This window comes from Myxine glutinosa, chromosome 13 (assembly GCF_964187855.1).
Source record: "Myxine glutinosa chromosome 13, kmMyxGlut1.1, whole genome shotgun sequence".
Taxonomy (NCBI): domain Eukaryota; kingdom Metazoa; phylum Chordata; class Myxini; order Myxiniformes; family Myxinidae; genus Myxine; species Myxine glutinosa.
In genome coordinates, this window is record NC_136273.1 from 97,763,176 (window position 1) to 97,779,702 (window position 16,527).

The 16,527-nt window shown below is 47.6% G+C and overlaps 1 protein-coding gene across 20 annotated transcripts in view; it reads left to right on the forward strand.

Moving 5' to 3' along the window:
* LOC137439133 (sialic acid-binding Ig-like lectin 8) overlaps window positions 1–16,527 on the forward strand; it is an 85,296-nt gene that overhangs the window by 13,891 nt on the left and 54,878 nt on the right. For 4 of the 20 annotated variants that reach the window (XM_068134847.2, XM_078767794.1, XM_068134846.2 and 1 more), the window contains 2 exons: window positions 12,403–12,470; window positions 12,639–12,968. In XM_068134847.2, the coding sequence (XP_067990948.2) occupies window positions 12,428–12,470; window positions 12,639–12,968 (373 nt within the window). In that variant the 5' untranslated portion in view covers window positions 12,403–12,427. Of the gene's footprint in view, window positions 1–10,641; window positions 10,828–12,223; window positions 12,471–12,613; window positions 12,969–16,527 lie in introns of those variants that run through there. The other 16 variants (XR_013621274.1, XM_078767788.1, XM_078767792.1 and 13 more) reach the window with 10 other exon arrangements.

Here is a 16,527-nt window from a genome sequence, read left to right on the forward strand (position 1 = left end):
CCGCCGACCCCAGCGTCCAGGCCTTGCGGACTACCGTCACAGGCCTCCGCGTCACCGAGGTGCCGTTCGACACCGCGGGCGCGGCCCTCCTGTGCGACGTCTCCCTCGGCCGGCCTCGCCCCATCGTGCCCGCTGGCTGGCAGCGCCCAGTCTTCGACGCCATCCACGGCCTGTCCCACCCGGGCACGAAGGCCTCCCAGAAGCTCGTCGCGGCGAAGTTCGTCTGGCATGGCCTCAGGAAGGACGTCCGCGACTGGGCCAGGATGTGCCTCGCGTGCCAGCGCGCAATGGTCCACCGCCACACCCAGGCCCCGTTGGCCCCGTTTGCGGTGCCCGAGCGTCGGTTCGACCACGTGCACGTCGACTTGGTGGGACCTCTGCCCCCCTCGCGGGGGTTCACCCACCTCCTCACCATGGTGGACCGCACCACACGGTGGCCGGAGGCCATCCCATTGGCTACGACGTCTGCGGCTGATGTGGCGCAAGCCTTCATCGCCACTTGGGTTGCCCGGTTCGGTGCCACCTCGGACATCTCGTCCGACCGCGGCCCCCAGTTCACCTCGGAGCTCTGGGCCGCGGTGGCGCAAGGGCTCGGCGTAAAACTACACCGCACCACGGCCTACCACCCCCAGGCCAATGGCCTGTGCGAGCACTTTCATCGCTCGATGAAGGCCGCGCTCCGGGCCAGCCGCCGCGACGGCAGCTGGGCCGACAGGCTCCCCTCGGTCCTGCTGGGCCTCAGGACGGCACCCAAGGACGACCTGCGCACGTCCTCGGCAGAGCTGGTCTTCGGGCAACCACTGCGGGTACCGGGCGAATTTATCCCCGACTCCACGGCTCCTTGGTCCGCGGCGCAACAGCGCTCCGCCCTTCAGGAGACCGCCCGGAGGTTCGCCCCGGTGCCGACGGCACACCACGGTTGCCCGTCTTCCCACGTCGCCCCGGAGCTTCGCACGGCGGAGTACGTCTTCGTCCGGCACGACGCCCACCGGGCACCGCTACGGCCCCCGTACGATGGGCCCTTCCGTGTGCTGAAGACCGGGGACAAATCTTTCACCATCGACATCGGCGGTGCCCCGGATCGCATCTCCGTTGACCGCCTCAAGCTGGCCCACCTCGATCTGGACCACCCCCCGCAAGCAGCTCTGCCTCCGCTTCAAGGCCGCACCCCGGCGGTCGGACCCCCGGCACCCCCCAGCCCCGCCGTCCCGCTACCCCCCAGCCCTGCACGCATCGCCAGGGGGCGTTTCGGCCGGGTCATCCGGCTTCCCCGCAAACTCACCCTTCAGGTGCGCGGGAACCGTAACACATGCTATATATCGTTTTTGGCCACATGTCTCAATAGTGAAGAATCCGTTTAAAAATAAAATTAAATCTCGTATCTGGATCCGGATTCGAATCTTCACCAAAATCGATGTCAATTCATTCTTGACATAGACCAAACCTGTCCACCAAATTTTGTCCGAATCCTTCCCCAACGTTTTGAGATATCCTGTTCACAGACGGACAGAGAGACGGACAGAGAGACAGACAGAGAGACAGACAGAGAGACGGACAGGGAGAAGGAGAGAGAGACAGACAGGGAGAGGGACAGAGAGACAGAGACAGACAGGGAGACGGAGAGAGGGAGACGTACAGAGAGACGGACAGAGAGACAGACAGAGAGACAGACAGAGAGACAGACAGAGAGACGGACAGGGAGAAGGAGAGAGAGACAGACAGGGAGAGGGACAGAGAGACAGAGACAGACAGGGAGACGGACAGAGAGACAGAGACAGACAGAGAGACGGACAGATAGACAGACAGAGAGATGGACAGAGAGACAGACAGGGAGACAGAGAGAGAGACAGACAGAGAGATGGATAGAGAGACAGACAGAGAGATGGATAGAGAGACAGACAGAGAGACAGACAGGGAGACGGACAGAGAGAGACAGATAGAGAGACGGACAGAGAGAGACAGACAGAGAGATGGATAGAGAGACAGAGAGACAGACGGGGAGACGGACAGAGACAGACAGACACAGAGATGGATAGAGAGACAGACAGGGAGACAGAGAGACAGACAGGGAGACGGAGAGAGAGACGGACAGGGAGACGGAGAGAGAGAGACGGACAGGGAGACGGACAGGGAGACGGACAGAGAGACAGACAGGGAGACAGACAGGGAGACGGAGGGAGAAACCACAATAACCTGGAAAAAGGAAGTGCTTGGGATTAGCGCCATTTAGTGTAGAAGAGATCAAGGGTATAGATGGAGTTGACCTGAGGTCATGGTGAACACCTGTCTTGAAGCCCTGGAGGGAAGAATGGGACTGAACAGACTCTGGAAGTTGGTTCAACAGGTAAGAGAAAAAAGGAGTGGGGGTGAGAAGTGAACCTGGATTTTTAGATTTAAACAAAAAGGTGACTCACAAACCGTGTGCACTCTGCAGAAACCTGGGAGGGACAGAGCCAAGAGAGGACAAAGGGGACAAGACCTAAAAAATGGTGGTAGAACATAGAGAGGCTATCAATCTGTCTGCGATGTGAGTCTAACAGGCCGGACACTCAGCCTTGTCGTGGGAGATCCCAATGATTTTCAGGGCCTTGCTATGATTTGGGAGATCCCAATGATTTTGAGGACCTTGCTATGATTTTGGAGATCCCAATGATTTTCAGGGCCTTGCTATAATTTGGGAGATCCCAATGATTTTCAGGGCCTTGCTATGATTTGGGAGATCCCAATGATTTTGAGGGCCTTGATATGATTTGGGAGATCCCAATGATTTTGAGGACCTTGCTATGATTTGGGAGATCCCAATGATTTTCAGGGCCTTGCTATAATTTGGGAGATCCCAATGATTTTGAGGACCTTGCTATGATTTGGGAGATCCCAATGATTTTGAGGACCTTGCTATGATTTGAGAGATCCCAATGATTTTCAGGGCCTTGCTATGATTTGGGAGATCCCAATGATTTTGAGGACCTTGCTATGATTTGGGAGATGCCAATGATTTTCAGGGCCTTGCTATAATTTGGGAGATCCCAATGATTTTGAGGACCTTGCGATGATTTGGGAGATCCCAATGATTTTCAGGGCCTTGCTATGATTTGGGAGATCCCAATGATTTTCAGGGCCTTGCTATGATTTGGGAGATCCCAATGATTTTGAGGACCTTGCTATGATTTGGGAGATCCCAATGATTTTGAGGGCCTTGCTATGATTTGGGAGATCCCAATGATTTTGAGGACCTTGCTATGATTTGGGAGATCCCAATGATTTTGAGGACCTTGCTATGATTTGGGAGATCCCAATGATTTTCAGGGCCTTGCTATGATTTGGGAGATCCCAATGATTTTGAGGACCTTGCTATGATTTGGGAGATCCCAATGATTTTGAGGATCTGGCTATGATTTGGGAGATCCCAATGAGTTTGAGGACCTGGCTATGATTTGGGAGATCCCAATTATTTTGAGGACCTTGCTATGATTTGGGAGATCCCAATGATTTTGAGGACCTTGCTATGATTTGGGAGATCCCAATGATTTTGAGGACCTGGCTATGATTTGGGAGATCCCAATGATTTTGAGGACCTTGCTATGATTTGGGAGATCCCAATGATTTTCAGGGCCTTGCTATGATTTGGGAGATCCCAATGATTTTGAGGACCTTGCTATGATTTGGGAGATCCCAATGATTTTGAGGGCCTTGCTATGATTTGGGAGATCCCAATGATTTTGAGGACCTTGCTATGATTTGGGAGATCCCAATGATTTTGAGGGCCTTGCTATGATTTGGGAGATCCCAATGATTTTGAGGACCTTGCTATGATTTGGGAGATCCCAATGATTTTCAGGGCCTTGCTATGATTTGGGAGATCCCAATGATTTTGAGGACCTTGCTATGATTTGGGAGATCCCAATGATTTTGAGGATCTGGCTATGATTTGGGAGATCCCAATGATTTTGAGGACCTTGCTATGATTTGGGAGATCCCAATGAGTTTGAGGACCTGGCTATGATTTTTTTTTTTTTTTTTTTTTTTTTTTTGTATACAAGGTCGAGGCTCGTGAAAGAGCGAACATTAATCACACAGAAAGACAAACCGACACATAAAACATATAACATAGGGAGCGGTAGACAAGATGGGGAGAGAGGGGGAAGGACACAAACACAACATTTGAGAGCAGGGACCGAGAGACATGGAGACATCGAGAGATCTGAGAGAGGGCGAGGGCTTTGGGGGGGGGCGTGGGAAGGGGGCGGTGGGAGAGGTATAAAACATATGGACACTGCCAGGACTTCCAGGAAAGAAGTTGGAATTTCAAACAAGGTGGATCTGGGGTGAATTAGCGGGGGTAGAAAAGATCAAGGTTTTGGATGGGGGAAGATAAGAGATGGTGGTGAACAGCTGTTTTAAAGACCTGGAGGGAGGAGTGGGATTGAAGGGAGTGAGGGAGTTTGTTCCAGAGGCGGGAGAAAAGAGGAATGAAAGAGTGAAGGTGAGCAGAGAGCCGAGATTTCGGCAGTTTAACCATCAGAGGGTTGCTGGCAGATCTTGTGCGACCTGTAGGAATATTTGGGGGACAGAGCACAGAGAGAGCTGGGGGTGCAAGGCCGGAGAGGAGTCGGTAGAAGACAGAAAGACCACCTACCTGCCTGCGGTGAGTGAGTGAAAGGCCCCCAGAGATAGCTTCATCGCGGGAGATTCCAATAATTCTGAAAGCTTTGGTTTCAACAGCGTGAAGCCGAGCTAGGTGTGAGGCAGGAGCACCGGCCCATAGGGGAGAACAGTATTCCATTGAGCTGCGGATGAAAGCCTTGTATGTGGTGAGGAGCTCAGGTGTGCCGAGGAAGGACTTCGCACGACGGAGGATGCCCAGTCGGCGACTGGCTTTGGAGGCCAGCTTGGAAATGTGGTTTTCCCAAGAAAGATCATGGCAGATAGTGAGACCCAAAATCTTGAGCGACAGAACTTCTTGGAGAGGATTGTTGAGAAAGTAGATGGGAGGGTTGTCCAGTCGATCTTTTCGGAGAGACATAGTAAGAGTGTGAGATTTGTCAGGATTGAAAGACATGTTCCACTTGTTTGACCAGTCTGTGATTTTGTCCAGGTCTTCAGAGAGTGAGGAGGCAGCAGACTGCCGATCTGAGGGAAGAGGAATGGAGCGGCAGAGAGTGGAGTCATCAGCAAAGAGATAGAGAGGATTTTCGAGAGAGTCAGAGAGATCATTGATGAAGACCAGAAAAAGCACGGGGCCCAGAACACTGCCTTGGGGAACTCCAGCCTGAACAGGATGAGGAGATGAGAGAAACCCATTCAGGGCCACACGTTGACGACGACTAGAGAGGAAGTCCGCCAGCCATGCGTGGAGATTTCCATGGATACCAAAGGAGGAGAGTTTGGTGAGCAGAGCGGGGTGCCAGACCGTGTCGAAAGCACGTGATATGTCGAGGGAGACAGCTCTAATTTCCTGTTTGGCATTGAGGACCTCCATCCATTGTTGAGACAGCAGAAGCAGCATGTCCAGAGTAGAGTGACCTGGTCTGAAACCAAATTGATGATCAGAGATCAAGCCATTGGAGAAGAGGAAAGATTTCATATCCGAAGCAATGATGGATTCCATGACTTTGCTGATAATTGGGAGAAGGCCCCAATGAGATTTGGGAGATCCCAATGATTTTGAGGGCCTTGCTATGATTTGGGAGATCCCAATGATTTTGAGGACCTTGCTATGATTTGAGAGATCCCAATGATTTTCAGGGCCTTGCTATGATTTGGGAGATCCCAATGATTTTGAGGACCTTGCTATGATTTGGGAGATGCCAATGATTTTCAGGGCCTTGCTATAATTTGGGAGATCCCAATGATTTTGAGGACCTTGCGATGATTTGGGAGATCCCAATGATTTTCAGGGCCTTGCTATGATTTGGGAGATCCCAATGATTTTCAGGGCCTTGCTATGATTTGGGAGATCCCAATGATTTTGAGGACCTTGCTATGATTTGGGAGATCCCAATGATTTTGAGGGCCTTGCTATGATTTGGGAGATCCCAATGATTTTGAGGACCTTGCTATGATTTGGGAGATCCCAATGATTTTGAGGACCTTGCTATGATTTGGGAGATCCCAATGATTTTCAGGGCCTTGCTATGATTTGGGAGATCCCAATGATTTTGAGGACCTTGCTATGATTTGGGAGATCCCAATGATTTTGAGGATCTGGCTATGATTTGGGAGATCCCAATGAGTTTGAGGACCTGGCTATGATTTGGGAGATGCCAATGATTTTCAGGGCCTTGCTATAATTTGGGAGATCCCAATGATTTTGAGGACCTTGCGATGATTTGGGAGATCCCAATGATTTTCAGGGCCTTGCTATGATTTGGGAGATCCCAATGATTTTCAGGGCCTTGCTATGATTTGGGAGATCCCAATGATTTTGAGGACCTTGCTATGATTTGGGAGATCCCAATGATTTTGAGGGCCTTGCTATGATTTGGGAGATCCCAATGATTTTGAGGACCTTGCTATGATTTGGGAGATCCCAATGATTTTGAGGACCTTGCTATGATTTGGGAGATCCCAATGATTTTCAGGGCCTTGCTATGATTTGGGAGATCCCAATGATTTTGAGGACCTTGCTATGATTTGGGAGATCCCAATGATTTTGAGGACCTTGCTATGATTTGGGAGATCCCAATGATTTTCAGGGCCTTGCTATGATTTGGGAGATCCCAATGATTTTGAGGGCCTTGCTATGATTTGGGAGATCCCAATGATTTTGAGGACCTTGCTATGATTTGGGAGATCCCAATGATTTTGAGGACCTTGCTATGATTTGGGAGATCCCAATGATTTTGAGGACCTGGCTATGATTTGGGAGATCCCAATGATTTTGAGGACCTTGCTATGATTTGGGAGATCCCAATGATTTTGAGGACCTTGCTATGATTTGGGAGATCCCAATGATTTTCAGGGCCTTGCTATGATTTGGGAGATCCCAATGATTTTGAGGACCTTGCTATGATTTGGGAGATCCCAATGATTTTGAGGGCCTTGCTATGATTTGGGAGATCCCAATGATTTTGAGGACCTTGCTATGATTTGGGAGATCCCAATGATTTTGAGGGCCTTGCTATGATTTGGGAGATCCCAATGATTTTGAGGACCTTGCTATGATTTGGGAGATCCCAATGATTTTCAGGGCCTTGCTATGATTTGGGAGATCCCAATGATTTTGAGGACCTTGCTATGATTTGGGAGATCCCAATGATTTTGAGGATCTGGCTATGATTTGGGAGATCCCAATGATTTTGAGGACCTTGCTATGATTTGGGAGATCCCAATGAGTTTGAGGACCTGGCTATGATTTTTTTTTTTTTTTTTTTTTTTTTTTTTGTATACAAGGTCGAGGCTCGTGAAAGAGCGAACATTAATCACACAGAAAGACAAACCGACACATAAAACATATAACATAGGGAGCGGTAGACAAGATGGGGAGAGAGGGGGAAGGACACAAACACAACATTTGAGAGCAGGGACCGAGAGACATGGAGACATCGAGAGATCTGAGAGAGGGCGAGGGCTTTGGGGGGGGGCGTGGGAAGGGGGCGGTGGGAGAGGTATAAAACATATGGACACTGCCAGGACTTCCAGGAAAGAAGTTGGAATTTCAAACAAGGTGGATCTGGGGTGAATTAGCGGGGGTAGAAAAGATCAAGGTTTTGGATGGGGGAAGATAAGAGATGGTGGTGAACAGCTGTTTTAAAGACCTGGAGGGAGGAGTGGGATTGAAGGGAGTGAGGGAGTTTGTTCCAGAGGCGGGAGAAAAGAGGAATGAAAGAGTGAAGGTGAGCAGAGAGCCGAGATTTCGGCAGTTTAACCATCAGAGGGTTGCTGGCAGATCTTGTGCGACCTGTAGGAATATTTGGGGGACAGAGCACAGAGAGAGCTGGGGGTGCAAGGCCGGAGAGGAGTCGGTAGAAGACAGAAAGACCACCTACCTGCCTGCGGTGAGTGAGTGAAAGGCCCTCAGAGATAGCTTCATCGCGGGAGATTCCAATAATTCTGAAAGCTTTGGTTTCAACAGCGTGAAGCCGAGCTAGGTGTGAGGCAGGAGCACCGGCCCATAGGGGAGAACAGTATTCCATTGAGCTGCGGATGAAAGCCTTGTATGTGGTGAGGAGCTCAGGTGTGCCGAGGAAGGACTTCGCACGACGGAGGATGCCCAGTCGGCGACTGGCTTTGGAGGCCAGCTTGGAAATGTGGTTTTCCCAAGAAAGATCATGGCAGATAGTGAGACCCAAAATCTTGAGCGACAGAACTTCTTGGAGAGGATTGTTGAGAAAGTAGATGGGAGGGTTGTCCAGTCGATCTTTTCGGAGAGACATAGTAAGAGTGTGAGATTTGTCAGGATTGAAAGACATGTTCCACTTGTTTGACCAGTCTGTGATTTTGTCCAGGTCTTCAGAGAGTGAGGAGGCAGCAGACTGCCGATCTGAGGGAAGAGGAATGGAGCGGCAGAGAGTGGAGTCATCAGCAAAGAGATAGAGAGGATTTTCGAGAGAGTCAGAGAGATCATTGATGAAGACCAGAAAAAGCACGGGGCCCAGAACACTGCCTTGGGGAACTCCAGCCTGAACAGGAAGAGGAGATGAGAGAAACCCATTCAGGGCCACACGTTGACGACGACTAGAGAGGAAGTCCGCCAGCCATGCGTGGAGATTTCCATGGATACCAAAGGAGGAGAGTTTGGTGAGCAGAGCGGGGTGCCAGACCGTGTCGAAAGCACGTGATATGTCGAGGGAGACAGCTCTAATTTCCTGTTTGGCATTGAGGACCTCCATCCATTGTTGAGACAGCAGAAGCAGCATGTCCAGAGTAGAGTGACCTGGTCTGAAACCAAATTGATGATCAGAGATCAAGCCATTGGAGAAGAGGAAAGATTTCATATCCGAAGCAATGATGGATTCCATGACTTTGCTGATAATTGGGAGAAGGCCCCAATGAGATTTGGGAGATCCCAATGATTTTGAGGGCCTTGCTATGATTTGGGAGATCCCAATGATTTTGAGGACCTTGCTATGATTTGAGAGATCCCAATGATTTTCAGGGCCTTGCTATGATTTGGGAGATCCCAATGATTTTGAGGACCTTGCTATGATTTGGGAGATGCCAATGATTTTCAGGGCCTTGCTATAATTTGGGAGATCCCAATGATTTTGAGGACCTTGCGATGATTTGGGAGATCCCAATGATTTTCAGGGCCTTGCTATGATTTGGGAGATCCCAATGATTTTCAGGGCCTTGCTATGATTTGGGAGATCCCAATGATTTTGAGGACCTTGCTATGATTTGGGAGATCCCAATGATTTTGAGGGCCTTGCTATGATTTGGGAGATCCCAATGATTTTGAGGACCTTGCTATGATTTGGGAGATCCCAATGATTTTGAGGACCTTGCTATGATTTGGGAGATCCCAATGATTTTCAGGGCCTTGCTATGATTTGGGAGATCCCAATGATTTTGAGGACCTTGCTATGATTTGGGAGATCCCAATGATTTTGAGGATCTGGCTATGATTTGGGAGATCCCAATGAGTTTGAGGACCTGGCTATGATTTGGGAGATGCCAATGATTTTCAGGGCCTTGCTATAATTTGGGAGATCCCAATGATTTTGAGGACCTTGCGATGATTTGGGAGATCCCAATGATTTTCAGGGCCTTGCTATGATTTGGGAGATCCCAATGATTTTCAGGGCCTTGCTATGATTTGGGAGATCCCAATGATTTTGAGGACCTTGCTATGATTTGGGAGATCCCAATGATTTTGAGGGCCTTGCTATGATTTGGGAGATCCCAATGATTTTGAGGACCTTGCTATGATTTGGGAGATCCCAATGATTTTGAGGACCTTGCTATGATTTGGGAGATCCCAATGATTTTCAGGGCCTTGCTATGATTTGGGAGATCCCAATGATTTTGAGGACCTTGCTATGATTTGGGAGATCCCAATGATTTTGAGGATCTGGCTATGATTTGGGAGATCCCAATGAGTTTGAGGACCTGGCTATGATTTGGGAGATCCCAATGATTTTGAGGACCTTGCTATGATTTGGGAGATCCCAATGATTTTGAGGACCTTGCTATGATTTGGGAGATCCCAATGATTTTGAGGACCTGGCTATGATTTGGGAGATCCCAATGATTTTGAGGACCTTGCTATGATTTGGGAGATCCCAATGATTTTCAGGGCCTTGCTATGATTTGGGAGATCCCAATGATTTTGAGGACCTTGCTATGATTTGGGAGATCCCAATGATTTTGAGGGCCTTGCTATGATTTGGGAGATCCCAATGATTTTGAGGACCTTGCTATGATTTGGGAGATCCCAATGATTTTCAGGGCCTTGCTATGATTTGGGAGATCCCAATGATTTTGAGGACCTTGCTATGATTTGGGAGATCCCAATGATTTTGAGGATCTGGCTATGATTTGGGAGATCCCAATGATTTTGAGGACCTTGCTATGATTTGGGAGATCCCAATGAGTTTGAGGACCTGGCTATGATTTGGGAGATCCCAATGATTTTGAGGACCTTGCTATGATTTGGGAGATCCCAATGATTTTGAGGACCTTGCTATGGACGGAATGCAGAAGGGCAATGTAATGTGTGCGGCAGGGCCACAACCCGAAGGGGAGTACTCCATCAATCAAGCGGTGTATGTCGGTCGTCAAAACTTCAGATTGGCCAAGGAAAGACTTTGCATGATGAACGATGCCCAATCGGCTGCTTTGGATGTCATCGTGGAGATATGGTCTGCTCCAGGAAGATGGATGATGGTGAGGCCCAAAGGTTTGAGTGATTGTGATGTATAAGCAACAGTGATAGCATTAACTACACGAGAGGAGGCAGGAAGTAGGTGTAAGGAGCATCGTTAGATTCCATCCATGACGCACATCTAAACCGTCTCCTTCCTGTTTCACCAGCCGGATGTTGCGTCAACGAGTGTCCCTTGGATCGGACGTGAACTAAGAACACATCTGTCAGCATCGGTTGTTGTTCGTTGTTGAAGATCCCACGACATGTTTTGTAAAGAATAGGAAAGTCATCGCCAGCACCTTGATCAATTTACGAATTCCTGCCCTAACCTCCAGTGGGCACTGCATCGGTGGCACAGCTGCGCTACCAGAGAAGATGCAACCAACAGCCACGTGCTATTCACGAATAAATGGACATTTCCTTCAAAGGTCAATGGAATAACCCAACTGTTATTCAGAGAATTAGAAAAAAACCTTGGATTTCTCGAAATCTCTGTTCACTGTTTTTTGGGGTTCATTACCTGGCAAAAAAAACAATGTTAAAAAATGTGTTGATCACTCCAGGTGTGTGTTTGTCTGTCCACTCACTTGAACTTGCCTTCAGGTTACAATTTCAAACCGACCTCATGTAACTTCACCAAATCGTGGAGTTGGTGGTCCGACAGAATCCTATATATTTTAAGGTCAAAAGGTCAAAAGGTCAACATTGGCCCAAAGTCAACCACTTTTTTCGAATTCCTAAAATCCTCAATTTTCATCCGATTGACTTTAAATGTGAATAGGATTTTCATATCAGCTAACTGAATTCAACCACCAACTATTTTTGAGATCAACATAGGCCAAAGGTCAACATAGGCCAAAGGTCAACCACTTTTTTCGAATTCCTAAAATCCTCAATTTTCATCCGATTGACTTGAAATGTGAATAGGATTTTCATATCAGCGAACCGAATTCAACCACCAACTATTTTTGAGATCAACATAGGCAAAGGTCAACATAGGCCAAAGGTCAACCACTTTTTTCGAATTCCTAAAATCCTCAATTTTCATCCGATTGACTTGAAATGTGAATAGGATTTGCATATCAGCTAACTGAATTCAACCACCAACTATTTTTGAGGTCAACATAGGCCAATTTTTTGAATTGTCAATTTTCATCCGATTAATTTAAAATTTGAAGACGATTTGCATGTCAGATCACTGAGTTTAACCACCAATTATTTGTGAGATCAAAAGGATGCTCTCCTGAGTGGCATTCTACTTTGTTCTCTTTACCGAGTGTCGCTTGGTTTTTTTTTTTTTTTTTTACAAAATTTTTTACAAAAGTGGTTTTTCATTCGTTTGGTCGTCGTGCGTTAATTAGTTACGGTTCTTCTGTGTATTTCTTCACACCTGTTCCACTTGTGACCTGCCGGAAGTGAAAATCATCATCACCTTAGAGACAGACAAGCTTTCCAAAGCCCATATTAAAGCTGTGCTTCGTTGCAGGTGATGAACATTTTGTGGCTCCTGAACGAATGAGTGTGAAATGGAACACATTTTATTGCACAGTATCGTGCGTATCTGACATTGTGATTATTCTGGAATTTTCTTGCAGGTGAGCTTGTTGAGCAGATCTCAAAATGGCCTTCCTGATGAACGGAACAATTTTGTATTTTTTCATGTGTAAGTCGAACATGTATGTATATATGATATGCATTACTTCACCATAATGGTTTGTTGCGTTTCGATGAATTGTTGATCTTACACTTTGTTGTATTTTTTGCACAAAAGCAATTATTTTACGAGCACATTTTGGATTTTACAAGCGCATGATTCTTTGTTCCGCTGCAGGGTTTTTGCTTCCAGTGAAAGGAGGCTACCTTCATGGTTTTGTCGGCCACAGTGCCCTGTTTAATTGCATGGTTCATCCACCTGCGGCGGCTGTTGTGAGCATTTCCATGTGCAAGGATTACTCCTCCTACTGTGATTTAAAAAAACCGCTTTCGACGTTTGGCGAAATCCAGGGTCGCTACTCGCTGGTTGAAGACCTTGGTTTGGGAAAATGTTCTGTAAAGATACACAATCTCACCTCGAAAGATTATGGTTATTATTATGTTCTAATCACGAATCGAAACAATTTGCAAAAAATCAAGCTTCTGGAGGACTACTTATATGTACACGGTGAGTGAATATATCCAAAGAGGACAAAACAATCTATTGGAATTGGGGAATAACATGAAGAAGCGGTTTATATTTCTGACCAGCAGGAGTACCCGACTTTGCCCGGTGATGCTCTAATCCTGTTGGCATTTCTACGAAATCAATGTTTTTTTTCCTATTTTTGTCGGTGCCTAAAACATGTCCTCCCCTACCTTCACCTAATAAGTAAAATTAATATTTAATATGATAATGTTACACACAAACACACACACTAATTGGGGATAATTTAATATTTCCTTTCATACAGCTACAAAGGCTCAGGCACTAAAAAGCGATTTTTTTTTTTATCCAAAAAAGAACCTTTTTTTTCAAATATTTATTTTATTTTTTTTTATTTTTTTTTTTGCCGAAAACACTCCCCAGCTGTTACTGATGAACCTCGAAAAGTTTGACGAAGATCTGTTAAGCTATCTCTGAGAAAAATGGTGACACAGATTTATGATGACACACACATCCAAGGCTTTCATCCGCAGCTCAATGGAATACTGCTCTACCCTCTGGGCTGGTGCTCCTGCCTCACACCTAGCTCGTCTTCACGCTGTTGAAACCAAACCTTTCAGAATCATTGGAATCTCCTGCGATGAAGCTAACTCTGAGGGCCTTTTACTCACTCACAGCAGGCAGGTAGGTGGTCTTTCTGTGTTCTACCGACTCCTCTCCGGCCTTGCTCCCCCAGGTCGGTCTGCGCTCTGTCCCCCAAATATTCCTACGTACTCTAACTGAAGACAAGATCTGCCAGCAACCCTCTTCTGGTGAAATTGCCAAAATCAAGACTCTGTTCACCTTCACTCCTTCATTCCTCTTTTCTCCCGCCTCTGGCACAAACTCCCTCACTCTCTTCAATCCCACACATCCCTCCAGGTCTTTAAAACAGCTGTTCACCACCATCTCTTATCTTCCCCCATCCAAAACCTTGATTTTTTTCTACCCACGCTAATTTCACCCCAGATCCACTTTTTTGAAATACCGACTTCTTTCCTGGAAGTCCTTTTTTTTTTTTCTTTTTTTTTTTTGGATACTGAATCGAGGCTCGTGAAAGAGCTGACATTTACTTCACAAACAAATCAACCAGACAAACAAAATATATAAAAAGAGGGAGCGGAAGACAAGAGAAGGGGAAGCACACAAACACTTGAGAGCACACAACATTTAAGAGCAGGGAGATCTGTGGGAGGGAGAGGGCTTGGGGGGAGGACGCGTGGGAAGGGGGATGGGGGGGGTTGGGAGAAGTATAAAACACAAGGACACCAAGGACTTCGATACGGTCTGGCACCCCGCTCTGCTCACCAAACTCTCCTCTTTTGGTATCCATGGAAATCTCCACGCATGGCTGGCGGACTTCCTCTCCAGTCGTAGTCAACGTGTGGCCCTGAATGGGTTTCTCTCATCTCCTCTTCCTGTTCAGGCTGGAGTTCCCCAAGACAGTGTTCTGGGCCCTGTGCTTTTTCTGGTCTTCATCAATGATCTCTCTGACTCTCTTGAAAATCCTCTCCATCTCTTTGCTGATGACTCTACTCTCTGTCGCTCCATTCTTCATCCCTCAGATCGGCAATCTGCAGCCTCCTCACTCTCTGCAGACCTGGACAAAATCACAGACTGGGCAAACAAGTGGAACATGTCTTTCAATCCTGACAAATCTCACACTCTTACGATGTCTCTCCGAAAAGACCGACTGGACAACCCTCCCATCCACTTTCTGAATAATCCTCTCCAAGAAGTTCTGTCACTCAAGCTTTTGGGTCTCACTATCTGCCATGATCTTTCCTGGGAAAACCACATTTCAAATCTGGCCTCCAAAGCCAGTCGCCGACTGGGCATCCTCCATCGTGCGAAGTCCTTCCTTGGCACACCTGAGCTCCTCACCACATACAAGGCTTTCATCCGCAGCTCAATGGAGTACTGCTCTCCCCTCTGGGCTGGTGCTTCTGCCTCACACCTAGCTCGTCTTCACGCTGTTGAAACCAAAGCATTCAGAATCATTGGAATCTCCCGCGATGAAGCTAACTCCAAGGGCCTCTCACTCACTCACCGCAGGCAGGTTGGTTGTCTTTCCGTCTTCTACCGACTCCTCTCTGGCCTTGCCCCCCCAGCTCTCTCTGGGCTCTGTCCCGCAAATATTCCTACAGGTTGCACAAGATCTGCCTGCAACCCTCTTATGGTTAAACTGCCAAAATCAAGACTCTCTGCTCACCTTCACTCCTTCATTCCTCTTTTCTCCCGCCTCTGGAACAAACTCCCTCACTCTCTTCAATCCCACACATCTCTCCAGGTCTTTAAAACAGCTGTTCACCACCATCTCTTATCTTCCCCCATCCAAAACCTTGATCTTTTCTACCCCCGCTAATTTCACCCCAGATCCACTTTTTTGAAATACCGACTTCTTTCCTGGAAGTCCTTTTTTTTTCTTTTCTTTTTGATATGGCACGTGATATGTCACGTGATATGTCAAGAGAGACACGTGATATGTCAAGGGAGACAGCTCTAATTTCCTGTTTGGCATTGAGGACCTCCATCCATTGTTGAGAAAGCAGAAGCAGCATGTCCAGAGTCGAGTGACCAGGTCTGAAACCAAATTGATGATCAGAGATCAAGCCATTGGAGAAGAGGAAAGATTTCATATCTGAAGCAATGATGGATTCCATGACTTTGCTGATAATTGGGAGAAGGCTGATTGGTCTGTAGTTGCTGGGATCTGTTTTTGCACCTTTTTTGTGCAAAGCGGTGATGTTGGCAGATTTCCAAGCAGATGGCAGATGACCTTGAGCAAAAGAGAGGGTGAAGAGAACAGAGAGAGGGAGTGAAAGAGCGGAAGAACAGGATTTTAGGACCCGTGGGCTGATGCCGTCAGGTCCAGTTGCAGAATCAGAGTCGAGGGTTGACAGAAACTTTTCCACCTTGTCAGGTGGAAAGGACACAGAGTCCAAGAGGCAACTGGGTACGGTGGGTACAGAGAGGGATGGGTTAGGGACACAAGATTTAGAGGCAAACACAGAGTTGAGGCATTCAGCTTTTTCACGTGCGGAGTCAGCCGTGTGGCCGTTTGAGGTGAGGGAGGGGGTGGAGGGGGAACAAACACCAGAAACTGATTTGACCAGACGCCACCAGGATTTGGAAGAGGGAGACAGATAAGAGAGTTCTGTCCTGAGAACGGAGAGATATTGTTTCCTGGCTCTCCTGAGGGTGGACACACACTTGTTTCGGGCTTTGTGAAAGGAAATGAGATTTCCTTCCATTGGATTTGCTTTCCAGGAGACGAAAGCAAGTTGTTTCTGGGCAATAGCCTCACCACAAGAATCCGTGTACCATGGACGGGAGGAAGGGTATGACAACTGAAGATGAGAAGGGATAAATCTGTGCATGAGAGAGAGCAATTTACTTTGGAAGAATTCCCAGGATGAGTTGATGTCAGAGGCGGTAGAGATGGGAGACCAGTCCAGATGATTGATGGCTGCTTGAAGCCAGTTGGCCTGAGTGAAATGCCAGACTCGTACGCTGAGGAGGCTCTCTGAGAATGGTCAGA